We start from the raw sequence: 23,983 nt of genomic DNA, 5'->3' as shown, positions 1-23,983 counted from the left end.
ATGAAAGGGAAATATCTAAGATTTCAATACAAAAAAATATTATTTTTATTTGTTCATATTTGAAAAGTTATGGANAAAAAAATATTATTTTTATTTGTTCATTTTTGAAAAAGTTATGGCAGTTTTAAGTACAAAAAACATCCCGATAAAATGTAATTTTTATCGCAAACATTACATTTTTTTTTAAATTTTCGACAGCCATTTGCACATAGAAGATAAGATGTCGGGACAAATTTTTTTTTTTCATTTGATAGTATATAACATAACCTTTCATTTGATATATGTTTAAAGGACGCAGTATTTCCGGAACATTTTCAAAAGTTCAGTTGAAAAAGATCTATGTTTTTTACAATATTTTAAGTTTTGAACGCCCCCTATATAAGGGGAAATTGTCCAATTTTAATAAAAAGTATGTCAAATGAAAGATGTACTTATAATGTATTTAGAAAAAAAAAATTTGTGCTAGTATATACATTTTTCAAAAAGTTATAGCATTTTTAATTTGAAAATTTAAAATCGAAAAACGAAAATTTTAACACAAAAATAGTGTTTTTTTAACTACGGCATNACTACGAAAAAGTTTTAATCAAATTAAAAAAAAAAATGAAATATATTTTTAATTATTTATTTGAATTTTCGTATGACAGTAGCAAATAACATTTACTAAATTATTCAAACGTAATACTACTATTTTTTACGATATCTCGGAAAGTAAGTGTGCACAAACGATGGGACCTTGTGCACATTTCTGCACAAACGGTGCACAAACGAATGAGATATTAAAAACTACGAAATTAAAAAAAGGGGGGGCTGCCGTTTCTGCGGCCCCCCAAATGTGTTTTTACGATATCTCGGAAAGTAAGTGTGCACAAACGACGGGACCTTGTGCACATTTCTGCACAAACGAATGAGATATTAAAAACTATGAAATTAAAAAAAGGGGGGCTGGAGAAATGGACCCTCCCACACATTATTTTTCGTGTCCGGCATTATCGTTCGACGCAATGTTGAAGTACACGGACGCATACATTGAACTATTGACGGACCCGGATATGTTGTTGATGTTCGAAATGGGTATATGCGGAGGTTTAACGCAAATTAATCAGCGGTATGCTTGAGCAAACCACCCAGATGTCCCCGACTTAGCTCACAAATACCTTCAGTATTTGGACGCTACTAATTTGTACGGGACAGGTATGTATATTTAATGTAATTTTATTTATATAAAAAAAATATTGTAATTTTCTATTCTTTTTTTACAGCCATGATGAAACCTATTCCGTTTGGATATTTTGAGTGGTCGACGGCAACGCTGGAAGAAGTACTGAACACCCCCGACGACGGTGATTACGGATACCTGGTGGAAATCGATGCACATTATCCTCATGAATTGCACGATTTACATAATGATTTACCATTTTTTCCGGTAAACGAGCGATCACTGTTGTCGTCTTCGAAACACAGCAAGTTGATGACCATGTTATAACCAAAACGTGGTTATATCATGCACTACCGCGCACTAAAACAAGCTGTGAAACACGGTGTGATCGTAACAAAACTGCATAAATGTATAAAATTTATGCAATCCCGCTGGTTGGCACCGTACATTCAGTTGAACACGGAATTGCGTAAAAAAGCGACCACCACGTTTGGACAAAACATGGCTAAACTGATGATCAACTCAAACTATGGTAACATATAATTAATTTTGTTTTGAACTTTGATTGTATTTTTTTTTTTTTAAATTATTTGTTTCGCGTTCAACAGGGAAAACATTGGAGAACGTACGGAAACACTAAAACACACAACTCGTGTGCAACCCGAAGAAACTGTCGAGGTTAGCGGCAAAACCGTCGTTTAGTCACACCACCGTATTCAACAAAAATCTGGTTGCAGTGCACATGTACAAGGAGAAGATCAATTTTTACAAACCCATTTTTATTGTACAGGCCATATTGGATATAAGTAAATGTATGATGTACAAGTTCCATTACGAGGTTATGATGCCGTTGTACGGACCCGAGCGACTCCTACTCTGTTACATGAACACCGATAGCTTCATTTACCTGATAACGACCAACTGTTTCCACGATGATTTGAAAAAGTACTTACTCGAATATTTCGACACGTCGAATTATCCGATCGACCACCCTTGTTACACCGATCGACGAAAAAAACAACCGGGCACGTTTACCGATGAATGCAAGGGTACATATGTAAGAAATTATCGCATTGTTACCCAAAGTGTACGCTTATTCAATAGCCATACAAAATTACTACGACAGGTTGTTGGTTACGTGGCAAACGGACGAGGTGAAGCGATTTAAAGGCATGAGCATGGGTGTGGTGTAACATGAAATCAAAATGGTTGACTATTTGAATGCTTGCGTGGTAAACTCAAGCAAACCCGTAGGAAAATGTCCGTAATACGCACGAAACACCATAGTGCTTCGACGGTTGAAATTAATAAACTCGCGTTGGTCAACAACAACAACTACGATAAGCAGGCTTTAATCGGTGACGAAGGAGAGTACAAGGACGTGTATACAAAAGCGTGGGGGCATTATTCTCTAGTCGATGACGACGACTACAATGACGACGACGAAGAAACAAATTAAACTCAAAGTGTACATTAGTTATATTTAATAAAATAAATCGATACATTTTTTGTTGTAATTTTTTAACCAATTTTTTTTTATAACAATATGTAAATAAAACAATTACGAATTATCCGTTAACCATTGTTTCAAACACATTCATTTATACAAGCTACACATTTCATGATTATATATGTGACGAATACAACGTGGTTGGAATTCCACACATAATTTCCACAGTGGTGGACATTTTTCTTCTATTTCGACTACCCTCTGTCCGGGTAAATATTTTTGTAACACTTGTTTTTTCTGCACGCCTTTCATGTAGATAGTATCGCACCGTAAAAACAACATTATTCTCAGTATTTCAGTGTATTCGACGTTGCCAATGTTCGTGTCCAAGCCGTGATGGTACTTTTTTAGCCAGTAAGTGGTTTTCACATCGTCCTTGATGATGTTTGGGTGTTTGAACACCCAGTGGGTCATAGACATGGACTCCAGGTCTATGACGGTCATTTCTTTTACCAAGAACGAATGGTCGGCGGCAGCCACCAGGCCCTGAATGTCGACAATTATTTCCGTGATAAATCTGCTTTCGGTATCCATGAGTTGTGTTCCGGGCCAAAACCCAACCACTTAACGTAGCACTGGTCTCCGCGTGTGCGTAACGCCCGTTCCACTAAATACGTGTCCGGATACTGGGTCCTGCTCAACTCTTCGGTGTAAAATACACCCTGAATGGGGTTCCCCTGGTAATCTTCCAGATAATATGTTGGCGGTACTGTTCGTTTGACCTTGGTCACTGTGAACAACTCGGTGCTCCAGTTGGGCAAATAGCCCTTGTCAAACACGGATTTCGTTTTGCTTATTCTCACTTTGTCGCCCACTCGAAACTTGATCGGTAAATTATCGGGTATTTTTCGCAACTTGATTTCCACTGCACTGGGATTCCCAACAGCTTGTGCGGGTGTCATGCCGATTGTTCTGTGCACGTGATTGTTATTGTAATCGTAGACCAGTGCAGGCAACCTGACTACCCATTTGTACGACCCACGTTTAGTGAAATCACGTCACATGACCGTCTTCAGTGTGCGATTGAAGCGTTCTACAAGACACGCTTTCATCGTGGTAAATGTTGAATAATGACGGATCCCGTAACGGTCCATCAACGCTTGGAAATGTCGGTTGTAGAACTCTGTACCACGGTCGGTTTGCATCAGCTTTGGATGACGATCCTATTCGAAAATACCCGACATTGCTGTGGTCACGTTCAGGGCCGTTTTACTCTTTAACGGTAGGCCCATGCGTACTTTGAAAACCCGTCCACGCACGTTAGAATGTATCGGTGACCACGATCCGCGTACGCGCCCATTTCCACAAGATCCGCATGCCATACGTCATCGAGTCCTTTAATGTTTACCCGTGTTCGATTGTATGTTCTCCGGGCCGGTCGATGTAGTTCGTACGCAATTTTCGTTTCATAATGTAGACGGTATGTCGGCAATGTACCCGGCTTCGTAAAGTTCTTCTAGTATGGAAACAATCTCGGGTGACACTCCATTGTTGCCAGCCGACTGAGCCGATATGAGCAGCTTCAGACGTTCGACAAGTTCATTGGGATCGTCCCAGTATAAGTAATCTTTTTTTTCACCGACTCTCAGCTGTAGTCCCGATCCTACGTTGCTGAACATTGGCNTCCCGATCCTACGCTCCTGAACATTGGCTCGATAACTTCATTGTATTTAACACCTCCCTTTTTCAATGCCATATTTTTGTTTAGATGAGCTCCGGTTTCCTCCAATATTGTTTTGTACTTTTCCAAATCTTCGTCGGTGAACGCAACGGGATTTTTTGAAAACAACAAATTCATTAGTTCAATCGTCAATGGGTGTTTTGTTTCATTTACACGAATAGAGTCACTGTCAACGGTTATATCGTTTGCATTACCCATGCTCAGCTTACCGTTCATATGCATTCTAGGACCGTATTGTTTATCTCTCAACGGATTTTTTGTCCATTGTTCTATAAGATGTGCAAAATATAACTTTGAAAAGCTATTTTCTTGCGATTGTTTCTGATGATGCTGCTGCTGCTGCACATTAACAACATTGGATATCCTATTTAATGGTTCGATTATTGGTGCTAATTTTTTCTGAATGTGAGTCAACGACTCTGACTCACCACGACACAATTCTGCATATTTTCGTCTGACGTTGTCCCGGGCTTAGTCCAACAGTTCCATCGAACATCGTTCCTTGTCGGCGGCGGTGTTCATATTGTAACGTACGTGTCAAACCTGTACCTGTATCGACCACTATCACGATCAAAATCCGTACATATCACTGCGAACCCGTATTTATCATTTTTCCAACACTGATTGCAAAACTCTTTGAACTCGTTAAATTTCATATCATAACACACGTACTCGTCGTATGCATGACGTAGGTTGATTTTGTCTTGTCGGAACAACACCACCATATTTGCATTGTCTCGTAACATTTATTTTTGTATACGGGACAATGTTTGTGAGAGAAAAAACACATCAACTCTTTTGTGTCGGCCACGCGCAAAATAATCGCACATTACGTTTTGTTTTTCCATAACCACGTCGTCGTAAATAAACACTGAATTTGGCAGAACAGTGTCCACTGGTGGAACTTCAACACCGTTCGCAAATGTGAACACACGTATCCTTTCAACATCTTCCAATATTCGAATCAACAGTTGATATTTCGACTGCTCCAACGATTTCTAGTAGATGTAAACGTTTTCGAATTTCAATCCGTTCAAGTCGGTTAACAGCGCGAACATTAAATTGGTTTTACCACAGTTTGACGGATCACAAACTAGACAACGTACACTGTTTGGTAATAACTTCCCGTGTTTACTGTGCTGTACATTGGTGGCGACATATTCGTCAAAATTGACCACGGGCAGAGTTTCTGTCTGTTTTTCAAAACGCATCGCACGTCGCCATTTAACCATCATTTTCTGTGTATTATTATTATTATAATAAAAAACTTTGTTGTTGCTCGTAACGTATTGACCTCGATTGCGTAGGGCAATAGATAGCGTTATTTTTTCATCACATTTACGATATTCTATATATATAATATTGTAAGTGTGAACTAGGACGTTAGAAGTACAATGAAAACGCTACAACGACGTCGACATCGGAAACGGGGATCCGGTATTGTCAATTCAGTTATAAACAACCTTCCTTTTGAAGCCCACGTGCCCGGTTACCAGTTTGCCGGTTCTGGAACTAAATTACAGAAACGTTTAGCATTTGGAGACCGTGGTATCAATCCATTGGACGCAGCATGCCGTGAACACGATATCGCGTATTCCAAAAGTAATTCTCTCGGGGATTGGCATCGAGCCGATGAAATTCTAGAACATCGTGCGTGGGATCGAGTGCGTTTAAAGGACGCAAAATTATCAGAACGAGCCGTAGCTTGGGGTGTGACAAACGCAATGAAATTGAAACGCAAACTCGGTATGGGATTGAAAAAAAAAAATAAAATAGTGACGGCGTCTCCGACATCGTTGAAAAATGCTGCACGAAAAGCTTTGCTCGCTGCTAGACGTGTGATCATCAAGAAGAGTCCGATGAGTGTACCTCACATACTAAACATCCCGAAAAGCGGAGGAGTGATGCCGTTAATTCCAATTTTTGCCGGTTTGTCAGCACTAGGAGCACTAGTTGGCGGAGCTGCAAACGTAGTAAAGGTTGCAAGTGAATTCATTCGCAATGAATGTACCGGTGTTAACGTGGGTAAAGGACTGTACATTCGTCCTTACGGATCCGGTTACCGGATCGAGAAGAGGGAACCACAAAAAAGTCGTTCAAAACAGAGAGTGAAAAAAAAATTATTCCGCTCCTACCCAATCGTGCATTATACGATAATGAAATAGAGCATTTCGCTCATCGTGTGCTCGATTCACGTGTATTTCGTGGTGTATTTTGTCATGACACATTATCACGTACACAACCACATACAAATGAAATGGGCGTGATTAATCTGGACGTTTCGAGCAATAGAGGAACACATTGGGTAGAATACAGTAAACGTGGTGAGCACGTTACGTACTTTGATAGTTTTGGTAATTTACCGCAGCCATTGGAAGTGTTACGGTATTTTAACGGCTGTAAAATCACATACAACTACAGAAACTATCAGACTTTCGACGAAACGAATTGTTGACACTTGTGTTTAAAATTTCTTATAGAACAAAAAAAATGTCATCCAACACAAAACCGTCATCGATAACCGTGACAGGTAGGGGATCACAAATTAAATGCCGATTTCATCCACACATTGACGTTGACGATAACTGTGAAATTGGGCTGTTGAGCTTACACACTTGGAACATAATGCCAAACATTGATGAAACTAATAATATAATCGTTTTTGGATTGCCCGGCAGGAACCCTTGCTGAAAGTAACACTGCCCGTTGGTACGTACGAATTGGAAGACTTGAGCAAATATATTGCCAGTCAGTACGAGAAAATTTCCTTTGAATATACAATCGTTGAAAAATTTAAAGATAGAAAAGTGACCTCGTCGTTCAAAATCGAAGTGAACCACGTGACGATGCATTGCGAAATAATGTGTGAACATTCATCAATTTCTCACATGAAAGATCATTTTGCCGTTTATTGGGTTTCAATCCTCGGTATTTGGAACCACGTAAGACTCATGTATCGGATTATCCAGTGACAATAACACCGATTACGTCTATTCGAGTGGATTGTAATATTATTGTGGGTTCGTACCACAATGGAAAACAATCACACACCTTACATGAGTTTTCTCCCAGCGTGTCACCAGGCACCGCATTATAGAAGTTCCCAGGCAAATTTTTTACTACCAATTGAACACAAATGTGTTGGATACGGTAGGAATCGTTCTACGTAATCAAGAAGGATACCAAATAAATCTCAAAAAAACGATTAATGTTTTTCTAAGAATATAAATATAATGTATAAATAGGAGTGGTGGTTATTTTAAATGAAAAAAATAATAAGATACTATTATTGTGAGCACAAACAGGGTAGCCTAGTGTTACTCACGTTAATGGTAGCGACGAGTATATTACGACATTACACCTGTGCTTACTAGAAGTTGAAAATCGGACAACAAGAGTATTTTTAGTTTTTTGTATTTAGGTCGCAAATGAGTCATCATAGAAAAAAAATCGAACATAATTTATAGCCAATAATATTTTCAATAAAAATAATACATACAAATTTTTTTTAACCCATTATTTTTCCAGTAACACTACAAAATACACTGTTTTTGTAGAATTTTTAAAATTGACATAATTACGAATAATACTTAATATCAAACGAACACTTATAGATACGAATATATCTTTCATACAAATTTCGTTTAATATTTAATTTTGTAAAAAAATAAGTAAATAGTTGAAAAAAATTTTACTGGAATATAAAAACTAAATTTTGTATATAATGAAATATTTTTAGCTTCTATGCGAAGTTGAGAAGGTATTAATTTTACTATAATGTGTTTTTTTATATCTGTTACCACTTTATCTCAGCTCTCATCGTACTAATTTTTTTAAGTCAAAAGATCACAAATCGCACCTAGTTATTTAGTTATTGTATCATTATGTTACTTTTTGGTTCTTAAAGGTGCCATAACTTTTTGAAAAATGACTGTAACAAAATAATTATTTTTGTATGAAGAATGCAATTTATATCAATTTGATAAAAACTGTTTCATTTGATGTAAATTTTTTGAAAATATGACCCTTTACTTGCCCAAAACTGTGAGTCAAATTATCATTATTTGCATGAAAGTTAACTTTTTAAATTTCACTTTTGAAATTGTTCCGGAAATAATGCGTCCTTTAAACATATGCAAAATTGAAGACTATGTTACGTTTATATTTTATTGCGTTACATTGTATATATTTAAATCAATTTGAATGTTCATATATTAAATTATTTTAATTGATTATCATATAAAAATAAATAATGATATTAATAATAGTAATAAGAGGTAAATATTTCATAACATTTATCATAGTTCATATTAAGAAGAACAAATTTTAATTATTTTAACTATGGTGTAAATATCTTTATTTTAAAGCTAAAAATTAAATTTATGATTAAAATTAGTTGTTTATGTCTTGAACGTATACGTTTCATTGGTTTTTCTGTAAAATTATAAAATAAATATTGTAAATTTTGTTGATTTGACTCGTACTTTATTAATTGCTAGACATTTTTTGTGATAAAAATATAAATTAATATTAAATAAAAAATGTATTATCTTACTATATCTTTAATTTTTTTTTGCTGGAGTCAGATGAGTTTTAAATATTAATATATTCCTTCAGATGAATTTTAATTCACAATTAATGCTGGAATAAAAAAATATTTAGATAGAAAATAAAAGGAAAATTAGATCTATAAAATAAAAAAAACCCAGCACAGGGGGTCGTGGCAAAGTGATGACGTGGCATAGTTGGATCAAGTATAACGATATCTGACAGTGATTAAAATCCCTATCATAAAAAACGCTTCGATGCAAATCATTAGATTGATTTTAATTTTAAAAAATTGGCGGATTATTCGAAAAGCTACATGATCTGCTATTTCTTTATTAATATCCTGATTAAAATAAAGTTTGTCGAATGAATGTGGGACATAAATATTATTTCTCATGAAAAAATTATATTGATCCATACATTTTTAAAATAGTTATAGCATAATAAAGTTAAAAATGTAAAATACAAAATCGGGAATTTTCACTCAAAAATAGCATTTGGTAACCATTTTCACCGTGAAAACAAAATAAAGTCCGAAATTTTTTTTATTCCATGATAAAATACATTACATTAGTTTTAATTTAAAATATATATAAAAGTGTCAGTCATTCCGGAATACTTTTAAAAGTTATGTTGAAAAAGTCAATTTTTTGTGAAAAAGTTGTCATTTTAAATCCACCTGTGGGCAGGTAAAGGGTCAAATTTATAAAAAAAATATATCAAATAATAGGTAAAGAAATCATGCATCTATAAAAAAAAACTATATTGAGAGCTGAGAATGAGTGGTAACAGACAAAAAAACAAAAAATACATATCATAGTAAAATTAATACCTATTTTACTATGATATGTATTTTTTGTGTCTGTTACCACTCAATCTCATCTCTCACTGGACCGATTTTTATGTACAATACGTCAAAAGATCACAAATTGTATCTAGTCAAAGAAATTACCCTCATAAATTGAAAAAATTACCTCGTTTCCCGTAAACGAGGTTTAAATCCCCCAAAAAATTACAAATTTAAAAATCACTAATTTTCTACATTTATTAAACTCTTTTTCTTAGAAAAACTATTATTTTTCCATAACTTTTTAAAAATTAACGGAGCAAAAATTTTTTTTTAAAATATGAACTTTTACTTGCTACATAGGGAGATTCAAGGTAGCAACCTCTGTACAAAAATTTAACTTTTTCAACTTAAGTTTTAAAAATGTTCAAGTAATATTCCGAGCTTCAAACGTATGTTAAAATAAAGCATATGTTATGTACTAGAAGTTCAAAAAAAATATGTCACGACGACTTATTTTCTATGTTCAAATGTCAATAGTTAAAGACATTACACTCAAAAATTGAAAAAATTGCCTTCGTTCCCCGTAAATAGAGGAAATCTCCAAAAAAATTACAAATTTAAAAATAACGAATTTTCGAAAATTTTTCAATTTTTTTTACTTAAAACTGCCATAACTTTTTAAAAATAGAACAATTTTGATATTTCTGTCACAGTCACGTATTGTTTATTATCAATTATGACTATCAATAGATATACTATTTGTAAAAAAAAAATTTAAAAAAATTTTTAAATTATTATTATTCTGTAAGTAATTGAATGCGTTATGATAAAAAAATCACCCTGTATATAAAAGTATCAGTCTTTCCGGAACATTTCCAAAAGTTAAGTTGAAAAAGTTGCTATATTCAAACCCTCTCTTCGGGCAAATAAAGGCTCAAATGTTCACAAAAATATATAAAATAATAAACAAAACCTAAGGTATCTATATAAAAAAAAAATTATATTGATTTGTTCATTTTTACAAAAGTTATGGCAGTTTTAAGAAAAAAAAACTCAGCACAGGGGGTCGCGGCACAGTGATGACGTGGCATAGTTGGATCAAGTATAACGATATCTGACAGTGATTAAAATCGCTATCAAAATAAACGCTTCGATGCAAATGTTTAGATAGTGTTTAATTTTAAAAAAATTGGTGGATTATTCCAAAAGCTTCATGATCTGATATTTTCTTATTAATATCCTGAATGAAAAAAGGAATATTAAAAAATATTATATCTCATAAAAAAATTGTATTGATCCATACATTTTTCAAAAAGTTATAACATTTTAAAGTTAAAAATGTAAAATATTAAATCGAGAATTTTAACACAAAAATAGCATATGGTAGCCATTTTCATCGTGAAGACAAAATAAAGTCAGAAATTTTATTTTTCCATAATGAAGTATATTACATTAGATTTAATTTAAGATATATATAAATGTGTTAGACTTTCCGCAACAAAGTTGAAAAAGTAAATTTTTTGTGAAGAATTTGTAATATTAAATCACCACCTGTGGGCAGATAAAGGGTTAGATTTATAAAAAATATATGCCAAATGATAAGTATAGACATCAAGCATCTATAAAAAAAAAAATTTACTGATCCATACATTGTTAATGATACTAAAGATAATCGAAAAAAAAATATTTAATTTATTATTATTCTGTAAGTAATTGAGTGGGATATGATAAAAAAATCACCCTGTATATCTTAAATTAAAGCTTATGTAATATACTATAATTTGAAAAAAAAAATTTGACTTCAAGTCTAGTCTTCAAAGTGAAAATGACTGCCGTATTCAAAAATATGCTATTTTTGTAAAAAAAACCTTGGTATTATATTTTACTGTTTTTAACTTTATGTTGCTATAACTTTTTAAAAAATGCATGAATCAATTCTATTCTTTAATTATAAATACTTTATTTTTACTTTCATTCGACATCCTTTTTTTTTAAATCTGACCATTTCCCTTTATACAGGGAGGGGTTCAAACCTTTAAAAAATCGTATAAAAAGTAGAGCTTATTCAACTTAAGTTTTGAAAATTTTCCGGAAAGACTGACACTTTTATTTATATCTTAAATTAAAGTTTAATGTAATATAGTTTATTTTCAAAAAAAAAAAAAAAAATTGACTTGTCTTTGTAGTGAAAACGGACATCAAAATTAAAGAAAAACGTACGATTTCCGTGAAAAAAATTCCTGATTTTATATTTTTAAATTTATATTACTATAACTTTTGGAAAAATGTAAGGATCAATATTATTATTTTTGTATAAATAATTTTTATATACCCCTTTCATCACACACTTTTTTTTAAATCGGATCATATCCTTTTATACAAGGGGGTCAAAACTTTAAACATGCGTATTGAAACTAGGACATTTTCAATTTAATTTTTGAAAGTTTTCCGGAAACTTTTATATGTATCTTAAATTAAAGCTGATGTAATATACTTTAATTTGAAAAAAAAAATTTGATCTATGGATTTGTCTTCGTGGTGAAAATGACTAACGTATTTAAAAATATGCTATTTTTGTGTTAAAATTCTGGGTTTTGTATTTTATTTTATTTTAAAATACCCGACAAGAGGAGTACACTGATTTTAATGAAAATTATATAAAACAAATTGATATAGCATAGAAATTTAAACTTATTTAAATTTTTTTGCTTTTATTAAGTAGAGAAAAATAACTGAAATTCGAACTACCTTAAATTGCAATTTTTTCAATCGAGCGACGTACGGTTAAAGAGATGGTAACACTTGTGTCTTATGGGCTTGGGGTACAAGGTTCCAACCTGTGTATGACAAGGAATTTATTGCATTTTTTATAAATTCTTTTTAAGTTAGAATAAATTTTCAACTCATTTGATTTTTATCTCATTTAGGTTCAATAACTTTAAATAAAGATCAAGGATACCATCACTGTAGTCGCCACTCGTAAGAATAAATTTCTTATTCATATTAAAATTATTTTATTATATTTTAGATTTTAACTTTTAACTTTGATGTAAAGATGAGAAGGTATTTTTTTGTGACTATCATTTATTTTCTCTGCTCTAACTTGACCTACTTTTTTCAACGATACGTCAGATGATTACATTTCGTATCTAGTTGAAGATATTACCTTCAAAAATTGAAAAAAAATCTAATTTATCAATTAAACAACTAAGTATCCCATGTTCTCCATACAGACAATTAAAATCATTCATTTCTATTGTTTTCAAAGTATTTATTAATGAATCAAGTTTGATATGATAGGTTTCAACTACAAAATTAAATCATTTTACTTTGTAATCTAATAACTTTTTGACCTATTTACTACCAGTCATTAATATTTCACATTTTTTGGTAACACGTATCATATGTAGCTATATGTATCATTTCTAAAAAATATGATTTTTAGTTTCTCCTGAATTTAACAATGGATTTTTATAATTATAATCAAATTTTATAAAACGCTCAAGTAGATTTTTTAACAACATTTTAATGGTTTTTGTTTAGATAAAGTAAATCATTAAAATTAATTCAGTTCTGCATATTTCAGTTGTAGAATCTTTTTAAATGCCAAAAATTATTTAGAAATGATTACTATGATTTCTATTGTAATGATCTATTACGATAAAAATGCAAAAAATATTGAGCTTTTCTTATAAATTTACTGTAAATGAAAATTATAAAATTTACTGTCTGCATATTAATTCTAAAATACAATTTGTGTTATTATCATAATATTTTCTATTTAATTATGTCAATTTCAAACTTGTAAGTTGAGCTAAAAGTTATGGTAACAAATTCAATTTTTTTTTTGTATAAACTTTCACAATATGTTAATTTAATAATTCTTTTACTCTATTTGTGTGCTACTACTAGATTATAATATTCCAAATTTGTTGGTAACATGTTGCTATATAAATAATTTCTAAAAATAATGATTGTTAGTTTCTCCTGAATTAACAACGGATATTTGGAATTATAATGAAATTTTATAATACACTGCTCTATTGATTAGATTTTTTTAACAACTTGTTTTTGATTAGTTTTTTTTGTTAAAGTATTCATTAAAATTAATTCAGTTCATATTACAATTGTAAAATATTTTTAAATACCAAAAGTTAATAGGAAATGATTACTAAGTTATCTATTACGATAAAAATGCAAAAAATATTGAAATTTTCTGATATATTTACTATAAATAGTTATTATTAAATTAGATGATATAATATTAAATTAACAATATATATCATAGTATATATCGTAAAATCACATAACTCGATTATTCAAAATTCAAAAGCAAAAAAACAGTTTTTTATTAGTTAACAATAGAAGTAGAACTTTAAATACTCAAGTATTTTTAAAATTTATAAGATATTTAATTCTAAAAACGTTAAAATATTCGTCAGTATAAGTATAAAATTGCCAAAAGAATACAAATTCTTAAAATATTGAGGTACGCGATTTTACCATAAATTTAATTTTTATTTATTTGTTTTTTAACATATATTTTCGAAAAATATTACCTTGTTTAAGAAATTTCAATAATTGTTCTACTTCAGTTGGTGATTTCTTTCCTATTTCTAATATAACATAAATAATCATTAAAATATTTAGTAGTGATAATTTTTAATTACAATTTTTTAATTAAATGCTTAATTTGCATTGTGCATTATAAGATATTCGACGACATTATTCTGCTGGGTTTTTTTTAATGGAAAATAAAAATACAAAACTATATCTAAGTTTTAAACGTCTTTTAATACTTCTTGTATGCTTATAATTTATAATTATATGACCATTACCTTTCTTCATAAATTCTGATTTGTTTAACTCATTTTCTTTATCTAAATATAAAAAAGAATAATGTTAATAAAGCCAGACTATTTATAAACTATACTTTTTTTATTAAATTCCATAACCCCACTGTGCTGGGTTTTTTTTAATGTATAATTAAAAAACTGTAGCATAGTGGAATTGCGGCACAGTGAGACTAAGTATGGATGATATCTAATAGTAATTAAAATCACTATCACAAAACATCCTTTTTTGTAAATTTGTAAATTTGTAGATAATATTTAATTTTTTAGGAGGAATTAATTTTTATGATTTAAAATTTAAAATATATATTTTTTAATATAAAAATAGACTCTTATGATTTATAAGTCTTCTTTTTCCTCGCCTGAATCCCAACTACTTGGGGTCGGCCACTCTTATCCTAAACTTCCACTTGACATGATCTCCCAAATCCACTACGCTCACATCAGCTAACTTCATATCGCATTCAATAACATCTCTCAATCTCTTTTTTGGTCTTCCTCTACCTCTTATTTTCTTCAACATTAATTTCTATAATTGTTCTTACAGCTTCTGATTCTTCTCTCCTCATAACATGACCAAACTATCTAAGTCTATTTTCTCTCATCTTATCCACGATTGACATTACACCTATACTCACTCTTATATGCTCGTTCTTTATCGTATCTCCTATAGTCACTCCATTCATCAATTTAAGCATTCTCATCTCTGCACTACTTTCTTATCAATCGCCCAACACTCTGAACCATACATCATAGCTGGTCTCACTACAGTCTTGTAGAGTTTACGTTCATAAGACATCAGACGCTACTCTCCACTTCAACTACCCGCACTTAATTATGTGTCTTACATCCTCGTCAATACCACAACTCTTTTGCACAATTGATCCTAAATACTTAAAACTTTCCACGTCACCAATCACGTCCTCGCCTATTGTCACTGGTCTCCTTATTTCACCTATCTCGTGTTCTGCTTTATTAAAATCGTATTCTATATACTTTGTCTTACTTCTACTTATTCTTAAACCCTTTTCTTCAAGAGCTGATCTCCACACCTCTAGTCTTTGATTAATTTCCTCCCTATTTTCTCCTAGTATAAAATGACAACGCCACAAAGATCATCCATGTGACTTAAATCATTTCAAATAAAATTAATCACCAAACTATACTTCTAACATAATATAATATTATTTATGCTAAAGTCCGGCTAGCTATAAAAACAACTGTTTGTTACTCACAAAAAGGGAAAAAGGTACAAAAACTTATATAAATTAACCTATACTAAAGAAAAACATACATATTTTTTAGTTATCGGCCGGCAGTGATAACCGACCAATGCCGCCAAACAACCGCGAGAGGAAAGGGTAGGTAAGTGGACGGAAACAAGTAAGCGTTATCTACGTGTTCGTATGCGGCGCAAACACTAACATAATATTTTTTATGAAGAAATTATAAAAAATTATAGGTGGTTGTATACAAAGTGATTCTTTTAATATTAGCCACTCGATGTCTCTAAAATAATAAATATATTAATAAAATTTTTAATGGTATATTTTAATTTTATATATTTCTCAATTCAATAATTTATAAATTTATTTAAATTCATCCCTTATATACTATTCTATATATTCATATTGTTATATCATCCGAAATATAAAAATCCGAACAGAGTGATTCTATTAATTAAAATTACAGGATGACCTTAATAGATTTTCTAAATGGTCAAATTCAATGGGATTCCACTTAATTTAACCAAATGCAAGATCTTTACGTATCATAGAACAAAACATCCTATTGTGTTGCACTATAGTATTACTGCAGTAAATATCTCGCGTGAGTTAAACTCTATTAAAGATCTAGGCTTTAAGTTTCGTTATAATCTTGATCCTATGCTTCATATTGATTATGTTTGATGTAAAGCTTTTAAAGCGTTAGGTTTTATTATGCGTTTGGCCAAACATTTCAAGCAAGGACTTTCACTTAAAGTGCTATTCTGTTCTATAGTCAGACCTATTCTAGAATATGGTAGTGTAGTGTGGGATCCTTATACTGCCTTGGGCTCGCTACAGCTTGAGCGAGTTCAGTGAAAGTTCTTACGCTTTGTCAGCTACTCGCTCAACATAGTCTGTCCAAATCACGATTATGCCCCTGTCTCGTATTTGCTTGGCCTATCCTCATTAGCTGAGCGTAGGCGCAATGCTGGAATTAATTTCCTAATTGGTTTATTGAATGGTAATATTGATTTGCCGAGCCTGTTGTCCCTCATATGTTTCAGAGTACCTCAGCGCGCAACAAGAAATAATGCTCCATTTGTTTTCTCTCACTGCCTAACTAATTATGCAAAAAATGAGCCACTTAGGCGTCTTATGTCTAATTCCAATGTTGACCCTAATTTTTCATTTTAATTTTTGTATTTTTCTTTATGTTTAATAATTAAATTCATTTTCATTTTGTATTTTGCAAGCGGGCTTTTTATATATTGGCCTGTAACAACAACATGGTTTGCCACTTGCATAACGACTAGCTATAGTAGCAAGGGTCGCCACCACCTAGGCGAGGTTTCATACCTATCAGATATGATTACCGGACCATAGATGGAATTTAATTTTAAGATAATTAAAAGTATAATCTTAAGTTGACACCGCTGTGTCAGAAAAAGGTTCTTTCGCGCGATAAAATAAATAAGTAGACATAACAAAAAATCATAAACGGTCCACCTTCGAATTTGTGACGTTACAATTTCTATCTTTGCGTTTAATAATTAATTTACATATTTTTAGTATATATCTTTGTCTATGTTACAATTACCTAATTTATGTACTTGGATTATTTGTATAAAGGGCTTCTGCCCGTGAAATTATAAAATAAATAAATTAATTAATTAATTAACATTAACTTTTTTCTTTTAATTTATACTTATAATATTTATTAATAAATATTTTCTTTTAAGATAATAATGATATCGAGGAAATTTTTTTTAATATTTTTTTTATTTTATTAATTTTTTTTTTACCTTATAAGTGATTTAAATTTTTTTTTTTTTTTAAGGCCACATACATATTCAAATAGCTAACAAAATAAAAATTATTATTTGATTTGTTTATTTTTCAAAATGAGATGGCAATTTTAAGCAAAAATAACAACAAAAAAATTACATTTTTGTTTAATTCTGCAACCATTTGCATAAAGAAGATAATGATATTAAATAATTTTACCACCAACTACTATAATTGTCTATTGATATAAAGTAACCTTAAATTTATGTGTATATAAACTTCAAATTTTTTAATATTAATATTACATGTATTATTTTATATTATTTGGAACTAAATTGCACACAAAATTTAAGGGAGTAATAATTTTTATCTGTTCCACTTAATTGTAGATAAAATTATGTAGAATTTAAGTAACAAAATAATTAATTTAGGAGAATTATTATTTTATGTTTCTTATAGCTCTATTTGACCTTCAGCTGATCTCAAGTTGGTTTGAATGCAATACCTTTTTAAACTATTATTGTCCTGAAAAACCTACATTACACTTTTATTCTAAATATCAAATAATAAGAAAATTCTACGTTAAACCTATTGTAAGTAGCAAAGATTGAATTGCAACTATTTGTTGCTAACTTACACTTAATTCTGTGTAGTTTTATATAAACATAAATAATTTTATAATTACTCATTGATAAACAAATATAGGCGAAATTGGGTAAGTTTTTGAATAAAATGAAAAGAGAAAAGATACATGAAGTTTCTAAAAATAAAATTATTTTCTCAAATTTATTTAAAATACCTGAGTTATTGAAAAAAAACTAACAATTAGGGGTCATGGTGTCGATTTTGTCTTTAAATATTTTTTAGCTCGATTTTTTCGAGAAGGTACTAGTTTTTTTTTTTGTGTCTGTTTTCATTTTTTTTCAACTCTCGCCGAACCGATTTCTTTCAATGATACGTCAAAAGATCACAAATTGTATCTAGTCGAAGACATTACCCTCAAAAATTGAAAAATTGCCTCGTTCCCCGTAAATGGGGGAAATCTCCAAAAAAATTACAAATTTAAAAATTGCGAATTTTCAAAATTGTTTCAATTTTTTTTACTTAAAACTGGCATAAATTTTTTAAAATAAAACAAATCAATATAATTTTTTTTTTAATAGATGCATAATGTCCTTACTTATCATTTGATGTTTTTTTATAAATTTGACCTTTTATCTACCCACAGGATGGGATATAAAATGACATTTTTTTCACAAAAAATTAACTTTTTTAACTTAACTTTTGAAGGTGTTCCAGAAATACTGACACTTTTATATATATCTTAAATTGAAGCTAATGTAATATATTTTATCATGGAATAAAAAAAATTCAGACTTTATTTTATCTTCACGGTGAAAATGGCTATTTATATTTTTAACTTTATTATACTACAAGTTTTTGAAAATGTCCGGATCAATACAATTTTTTCATGAGAAGTAGTATTTATATACATTTTTCATTTGACATACTGTTTTTTTAAATCGGACTATTTCCCTATATACGAGGGTTGTTCAAATCTAAAAAACGCATATAAAAAGTAGAACTTTTTCTACTTAACTTTTATAAATTTTCCGGAAAGTCTGACACTTTTATATATATCTTAAATTAAAGCTAATGTAATGTACTTTATTATGGAAAAAAAAAATTCGGACTTTATTTTGTCTTCATGATGAAAATGGCTACCAAATAAAATATTTGTGTGAAAATTCTCGATTTTTTTTTTACATTTTTAACTTTATAATGCTATAACTTATTGAAAAGAGTATGGATCAACACAATTTTNATTTTTAACTTTATAATGCTATAACTTATTGAAAAGAGTATGGATCAACACAATTTTTTTATGAGAAATAATATTTATATCCCTTTTTCATTCGACATACTTTATCTTAATCAGGATATTAATAAGAAAATAGCAGATCATGTAGCTTATGGAATAATCGACCAATGTTTTAAAATTAAACACTATATCAAAGATTTGGACCGAAGCTTTTTTAACACGCTTATATTAGTTTCACGTGTATGTTTGTTGTTTGTTGTTTGTTGTTTGTTTGTCGTTTGTAAGTTTGTAACTCCACGCGGCACGTGTTATTATGTCGCGTATCCCGTCGTGTATGACCTTGAGACTATACTGTTGTAATGCATTCGCCCCACCCCGCTCACCACTCGTAGACAACAATATTTTCTAACCCGTAGACGCGCGCGTGTCATCAATTATGTATATATATAACAAATTTTTATTGTAATTGACACGGCCCGCGTCGTTTCATTATACACAATGCCCCACGACTCGTGCCACCTTTATCAGCCGTCGCCCTATTATGAGTATTTGACTGACCAACACCTCGCGTTATACTGTGCAAAGTCCAGCAAGCGCCGCACGCCCGACGACATTCCGCCGCAAATGATACCGCAGTCTTCTTCCCGTTGTCAAAGTGACAACGTCTACGATTCGATCCGCACTCGCGCGCCGTCGCTATCAACGCTGCTAACCTGTTGACGTCCGAGGAACACCGCCGGACAACGCGTCGTCGATGCCAGCGAAAGTGCCGCGATATTATGCGAAGATTATATATTCCTACCGCCACCGCTAATATTAATATATATATATATTAATATTTGTACGTATATGTTAATATTCATTTATATATTCCTACAGCCGACGCCTCTGCTGCCGTATATGCCTCGTGTATAATGTTCCCTCCGCCATGCCCGCCCACATAAACACGGCTATACCTCATGCATGATACGTTACGTACTTAAGTCCCTTTAAATATATATATATTCTAATTACTATTAAAACTTATATATTAATACACTTTATTCTCATTAAGAGATATGTAGTGTATTCATTCCGATTACGGAGGATGATTCTCGTATCGTTATTTTTCGTCACTACCTCCACGTTACGCGCCTGCTGCTTTCCTTGGATGTGGTAGCCGTTTCTTAGACTCCCTCTCCGGAATCGAACCCTTATTTCCCGTTACCCGTTACAACCATGATATTGATATTAACTACTATCATAACATGAAACTAAAAAGTGAAAAAAAAATATAGTTTAAAAAAACTAAAAAACACGCTTTTAAAGCACATCGAACTAAAAAGTTAAAAATAATTTTTAAAATTAACTTAAAACAATAATGAACGAAAAATACTAGTATTATTGTGAAAAAAATCGTCAGGTGCTCAATATACAAAAAATATGGCATAAAGCACCCACGCTTTTTTTCACAATAATACTAGTATTTTTCGTTCATTATTGTTTTAAGTTAATTTTAAAAATTATTTTTAACTTTTTAGTTCGATGTGCTTTAAAAGCGTGTTTTTTAGTTTTTTTAAACTATATTTTTTAACACGCTTTTATTAGTTTCACTTGTATGTGTGTTGTGAGTTGTTTGTAACTTTCCACGCGCACGCGCACGAGACTAGAAGGTCGTAATGTATTCACCCCACCCCGCTCTACAGTCGTCGAAAATAATATTTTCCAACCCGTAGTCGAGCGCGGGTCATCAATTATATATATACAGGGTGTTCAGTAAGTCAGGAAACGGGTTTCTATTGTTCTCATTGTTACAAACAATGAGAACAATAGAAACCCGTTTCCTGACTTATTGAACACCCTGTATATAACAAATTTTTATTGTAATTGACACAGCCCCGCGTCGTTTTACACCGCTGTGCAAAGTCCAGCAAGTGCCGCACGGCCGACGAAGTCCCGCCGTTAATGATACCGTAGTCTTCTCGTTGTCAAAGTGACAACGTCAACAAACCGATCCGCACTCGCGCACTGTTGTCATCTACGCTGCTAACCTTTTGACGCCTGAGGATCACGCCGGACATCGCGTTGTCGACGCCAGCAAAAGTGCCGCGATATTATGCGAAGATCATATATTCCTACCGCCTCCGCTAATATTAATAAATATATATATATTAATATTTATACGAATATACGTATATGTTAATATTCACTTATATATTCCTACAGCCGACGCCTCTGCCGCCGTATATGCCTCGTGTATAATGTTCCCACCGCCCACAAAATACGGCTGTATTGTACATAAAAATCGGTCCAGTGAGAGATGAGTTTGAGTGGTAACAGATACAAAAAATACATATCATAGTAAAATAGGTATTAATTTTACTATGATATGTATTTTTTGTTTTTTTGTCTGTTACCACTCATTCTCAGCTCTCAATATAGTTTTTTTTTATAGATGCATGATTTCTTTACCTATTATTTGATATATTTTTTTTATAAATTTGACCCTTTACCTGCCCACAGGTGGATTTAAAATGACAACTTTTTCACAAAAAATTTACTTTTTCAACATAACTTTTGAAAGTATTCCGGAATGACTGACACTTTTATATATATTTTAAATTAAAGCTAATGTAATGTATTTTATCATGGAATAAAAAAAATTTCGGACTTTATTTTGTTTTCACGGTGAAAATGGTTACCGAATGCTATTTTTGAGTGAAAATTCCCGATTTTGTATTTTACATTTTTAACTTTATTATGCTATAACTATTTTAAAAATGTATGGATCAATATAATTTTTTCATGAGAAATAATATTTATATCCCACATTCATTCGACATACTTTATCTTAATCAGGATATTAATAAAGAAATAGCAGATCATGTAGCTTTTCGAATAATCCACCAATTTTTTAAAATTAAACACTATCTAAAGATTTGCATCGAAGCGTTTTTTTTTTGATAGTGAATTTAATCATTACACTTATATAAACATTATACTTGATCCAACTATGCCACGTCACCACTGTGCCGCGACCGCCCTGTGCTGGGTTTTTTACTTTAAAATGCTATAACTTTTTTAAAAGAGTATGGATCAACATAATTTTTTTATGAGAAATAATATTTATATCCTTTTTCATTCGACATATTTTATCTTAATCAGGATATTAATAAGGAAATAGCAGATCATGAAGCTTATGGGATAATGTTACATCTATGCCACGTCAGCATTGTGTCACGTCAGTATTGGGCCACGTCACTACTGTGCCACAATCCCACTGGAATGGGTTTTTTTTCTTAAAATTACCATATATTTTTTGAAATTAACAAATCAAAATAATTTTCTTTTATATTGAAACCTTTTTTTTACAGGGAGGTCCCTGTGCTAGTTTATTTAAATTACTTATTAGGCCAATTAAAAATTGTATAATACACTAAACATTTCTAGTTGGTAGGACTTCTGCATTATTGGAGAATGATCGTACAGTACATTTTTAAGCATTATCTAAATGGTATTACAGGTATGAAATATTCTTCTTTAAAAAAATCTTGCACCACGCCTGGAGCAAGATGACGAATTTAACTTGATTTTGAATAATTGATATTCTTAAAATAATCAATATTAATATGGTTTTTACCAATGAGTTTCAATATATTAAGTAGTATTTCTACAAAATTTCAAGGTATATTTAGGATATAACTTAATATTTCAAAATAAGTTAATATGTTTAAAAATTAAATGTTTCTGTTGAAAACTTACCATAGAGATCTTTTCCTGGCGTTGGTATATGAATCATCTTAATATTTTTGTTGAAATAGAAGCCTAAATTGTAATACTTTTCTACAATAATCTTCTGAAATTCATTATCAAATTGTTTATTCAAATTTTTAAAATAATAATCATCATTTTCTATATTATTCACTGCATTCGAATCTTGCCACATTGGATATAAATTGATAGTGTTAAACTTACATTCTCTTTTACGTTTGCCTTGAATTTCTTCGTCCATATCTTCTATCTTTGATTTAAAAATATTTTTAATATTTAATAAGATCATTTCACAATCCCTTGAATTATCCTGCGACGGAGATTCATTAGCAACAGTTTTTTCAACTTCTTGTAAACGCGACAAAAAATCATATAATATATAATCTTCTATTGTTTGGTCTGGTGGCATATTATATACCGCATCTAATGAAATCAATGATTCTTTTATGACTGTTGCCAATAGAGTAATGTTTTTAATAACTTTCAATAAATTCATGGTACATTGATAGGGATTAATTTTGTTTTCTAGAATTATTCGACATATATTTTGATAATCATCGACCATTTTGAATATTTGTCTTAAATCATGAGCGTAAAGACAACTAAGGAATAATGCAGTGCTACGTATTCTACGATTGCTTGTTGATAAATCGGCCTCGCAATTAATATTATCTAAGTAATAATAATCTTTACCATATCTCACTTCCTGTAAATTAGATAAATTTTTCCAAAAATTGTTTTCACAAAAATGATTAATGATTGCTGTATTTTTTATCGTATTAATATATGCTTCAATAAACAAAATTGCGTAAAGTAAAAAAACGCAAATTTCGGATAACTTGATTGAAAACATTTTTAAGAAAAGTAATCAAAAAAA

The 23,983-nt window shown here is 31.1% G+C and overlaps 1 protein-coding gene across 1 annotated transcript; it reads right to left on the bottom strand.

The window, feature by feature from the left end:
- Window positions 1-8,905: 8,905 nt before the first annotated feature.
- Window positions 8,906-23,965, bottom strand: LOC126907573 (uncharacterized). Its single transcript, XM_050688945.1, has 4 exons — window positions 23,098-23,965; window positions 14,527-14,568; window positions 14,248-14,304; window positions 8,906-8,991 (listed from the first exon to the last, which is right to left on the bottom strand). Exons 1-4 carry the CDS (start codon window positions 23,957-23,959, stop codon window positions 8,975-8,977), a joined length of 978 nt encoding a protein of 325 aa, XP_050544902.1. The 5' UTR covers window positions 23,960-23,965; the 3' UTR covers window positions 8,906-8,974.
- Window positions 23,966-23,983: the final 18 nt, after the last annotated feature.

Source organism: Daktulosphaira vitifoliae, unplaced genomic scaffold (assembly GCF_025091365.1).
Source record: "Daktulosphaira vitifoliae isolate Bord-2020 unplaced genomic scaffold, ASM2509136v1 Scaffold_5, whole genome shotgun sequence".
In the NCBI taxonomy this organism is placed as follows: Eukaryota; Metazoa; Arthropoda; class Insecta; order Hemiptera; family Phylloxeridae; genus Daktulosphaira; species Daktulosphaira vitifoliae.
The sequence above is the reverse complement of the archived record's forward strand: the minus strand, read 5'-3'. Positions and strand labels throughout refer to the sequence as shown.